The sequence below is a fragment of the Triticum aestivum genome, chromosome 1A, assembly GCF_018294505.1.
Source record: "Triticum aestivum cultivar Chinese Spring chromosome 1A, IWGSC CS RefSeq v2.1, whole genome shotgun sequence".
NCBI classification, from domain to species: Eukaryota; Viridiplantae; Streptophyta; class Magnoliopsida; order Poales; family Poaceae; genus Triticum; species Triticum aestivum.
This window is the reverse complement of record NC_057794.1, coordinates 595,458,888-595,461,904: the sequence shown is the minus strand read 5'-3', so window position 1 is coordinate 595,461,904 and position 3,017 is coordinate 595,458,888. Positions and strand designations below refer to the sequence as shown.

The 3,017-nt window shown below is 46.5% G+C and overlaps 1 protein-coding gene across 1 annotated transcript; it reads right to left on the bottom strand.

The window, feature by feature from the left end:
- Positions 1–543: 543 nt before the first annotated feature.
- LOC123183584 (uncharacterized) lies at positions 544–1,756 on the bottom strand. The gene is made up of 2 exons (XM_044596278.1): positions 1,345–1,756; positions 544–947 (listed from the first exon to the last, which is right to left on the bottom strand). Exons 1-2 carry the CDS (start codon positions 1,635–1,637, stop codon positions 785–787), a joined length of 456 nt encoding a protein of 151 aa, XP_044452213.1. The 5' UTR covers positions 1,638–1,756; the 3' UTR covers positions 544–784.
- Positions 1,757–3,017: the final 1,261 nt, after the last annotated feature.

The following is a 3,017-nucleotide window of genomic DNA, read 5'->3' as shown; positions in this document are numbered from 1 at the left end:
GTGCGATAATTCAATTATGAATTCGGACTCATCTACACTTTGTGAAAAGTAAAATCAAAATAAATACTGAACAAATTCGAAAAAATATGAAGCTTTTTTCATGCAAGATGCTTATGTGCCCCAGGTGTGCAAAAATTCATGGGCAAACGACATTCGAGGAGTTCGCGCAAAAAATGACAACATCGACTATGAATAATGTGTTTTCCAAACTTTCTCACAGACCCAAAATTTGTCTTTTTTCCTCTGAGCTCCTCGAATGTCCAAACTCCACCAAATTTGGAACGATCATCACGCACTCACCATCTTGCACCACAAAAAAATTCGGATTTTTTTTTGCTATTTTAAATGATTTTACTGTTCACACGGGGGTGTAGATGCGCGCGGGAGCAGTCATTCCTTGGCATGGAAACACCGACATTAAGAGGTTTTTGCAATGAATGAATTCTAGTGTTTTGTGTGCTATAAATTGTATTCCCACTACCATGATTCATACACACAAATAACGAATCATCACAGAAAGTATCAATGTAGCATGCCGTTAAATTGATCTGGTAACCATGCATGCATGGAAGTTAAAAAAAAATCTTACTCACAAATACGTTCAACTTGTTACAGGTAGGAACCAAATATATAGGGCCTAGGAACCGATGAAAGATAGATCGTCCTTCCATAACACTAGCTAATTACTACTATAAACCTCAAAGCTGAAATATACATATTTATTCTGAAATATACATATTCAGCCTGATATTATTGCTGAAGAGATCGCGGCAAGATGGTCGATTCAGCTGGTAACGTTATTCCACCAGTCAGCAACCAACTTCTTTGGTTGCGGGACTACTCGTGTGAGCAAGGCGTGGATGCCAATTACGCCCAAAATGCCAGAAGTACCCACCCCCAGAAATTTGAAGAAAGTATTGCATCTTTCGGTACGTCGGCAGACACGCCTACAATACAATACACATGTGATGAATGGTCAGAGCCAGATCTATGCAAAAAAAAAAAGTTAGCAGAGCAGAACGAAGAGAAAAAAGAAGAAAAAAATACTGATTTCTCAAAGACCTAGTCCATCCATGTATAGACCAAGGGAATGTGATGAATTGTCCAGATGATCATACATGCATGCATGTTGCAATGCAGATGTGATGAATGATCAGAGCCAGAAGAACATAAGAAGAAAACAGATTGATTTCTCAAAGACCTAGTCCATCTATATATTGCGCAAGGGGAAGTGATGAATCCTCCACATGATCACACATGCATGCATGTTGCAACTATGAAACAAACGAATACTTGAAACAATATGTGTAATCAAACAAATATGTGGTAGTAAGTTGTTGTTACCAGACAGGGTCCTTGGGTCTAGGCTTGATCTGTGAGGAGAGTAGCTGCATGAGCAGCAGGTAGCGCCGGTCCGTCTTGTGGGGGACATCGTGGGCGCTGCTAACATGGCCATGGACCATGTCGAAGAGCTGCTCCTTGGTCTTGTTGATTTGCGCGGCGCGGGCTGCGGCGGCTCTCATCTGCTCCGGCGTGCATGTCCTGTACTGGGCGAGGCGGGGCAAAGGCGTTCGCAGGAGCAGCGCCCGGCCGCAGGCGCCGAGCCTCGCCGCAATAGCCGCCGCCGCCGCCGCCATCCCTTTCTTCTTCTGTGGGATCCTCCTGGCGTTGATCAATCTATATATCGTAGTGGGATAGGGATGTTGCTCAGAGTCCGGCAAGCCCACGCCCGAGTTATATACATCGACCAGTATGGATAGTTTTTTTTTTTGCGGGGCCAATAGGGATATAGTTTACGTAAGTACGTAGCAGTTTTATCCCACAATGATCATGAGTCCGATGCAAAGAAGGGCCAAACGGAAGCGGGAGGAGAGTTAGAGAAAGAGGAGGCAGGGTTGAACATCACTGATAATGTAAACAACATTAGCACATCGGCCGGGCTGCCGGAGCAGTCCCACTGGGCGCAATGAAAATCATCGGTTGGAACTGCCGGGGGCTCGGGAATGGCCCGGCAGTTCGTAGTCTCCTTGAAATGGGGAGAATGGAGGAGCCCGACGTACTGTTCTTGGCGGAGACAAAACTAACAGAGAAAGAAATGGAGAGGTTCAGGTGGATGATGGGTTTGACACACATGGTTGCTTGGAACCCAGAAGGGAGGAGCCGTGGGATTGCATTGTTCTGGCGTAGGGGAGTGGGAGTTTCGTTGCGATCTTATGGACGGAGACATATAGATGTGGATGTAACAGATGATGAAGGGAAAGTCTGGAGGTTGACGGGTATTTATGGGGAATCCGAATCGGGGCGTAAGAAGGAAACCTGGAGGACTTTGAGAATACTAGGACAGCAGCATCAGAACGGACGACCGTGGTTGTGTCTTGGTGATTTTAATGAAATCTTATCAAGTGATGAGAAGGTTGGAGGAGGGACTCGGCCGCAACAACTCATGAACAACTTTAGAGAAGCCTTGGAGGCATGTGATCTGTGTGACATTGGCTTCAGGGGGGATAAATTCACCTGGAGGAATCATAGTAAAGAGCTACGAAACTACATTTGCGAGCGGTTGGATCGGGCCATTGCTACTGCGAAATGGTGTGAGGCGTTTCCCGCTTTCACTGTCACAAATGGTGATCCTCGCCATTCGGACCACCGCCAGTAATTGTCAACACAGAAGGAGAGAGAGTTAGGAGGGCTGGAGGTGAAAGAGGGTTCCGGTTTGAAGCGTGGTGGCTGCAAGAGGAGGGTTGTAGCGCTGAGATACAAGGAGCCTGGGAGGAATGTTGGCGGGATGGAGAGGCCAATGTGGGCGGAGCACTTAAAGGAGTTGCGGGGAGAATGCAAACTTGGGCGAAGGAGGTGGCGGGAGAGCTTGATGGAAGGCTAAAAAAGGCAAAAAAGGAGCTGGAGAGGTGTATGAAGGATGCAGATTCGGAGGAAAAAATCAAGGAAGAGGGTCGGCTGAGGTGTGTGGTTGAGGATCTAAAGCAGAAGAAAAATACCAAGGCAAAACAGCGATCACA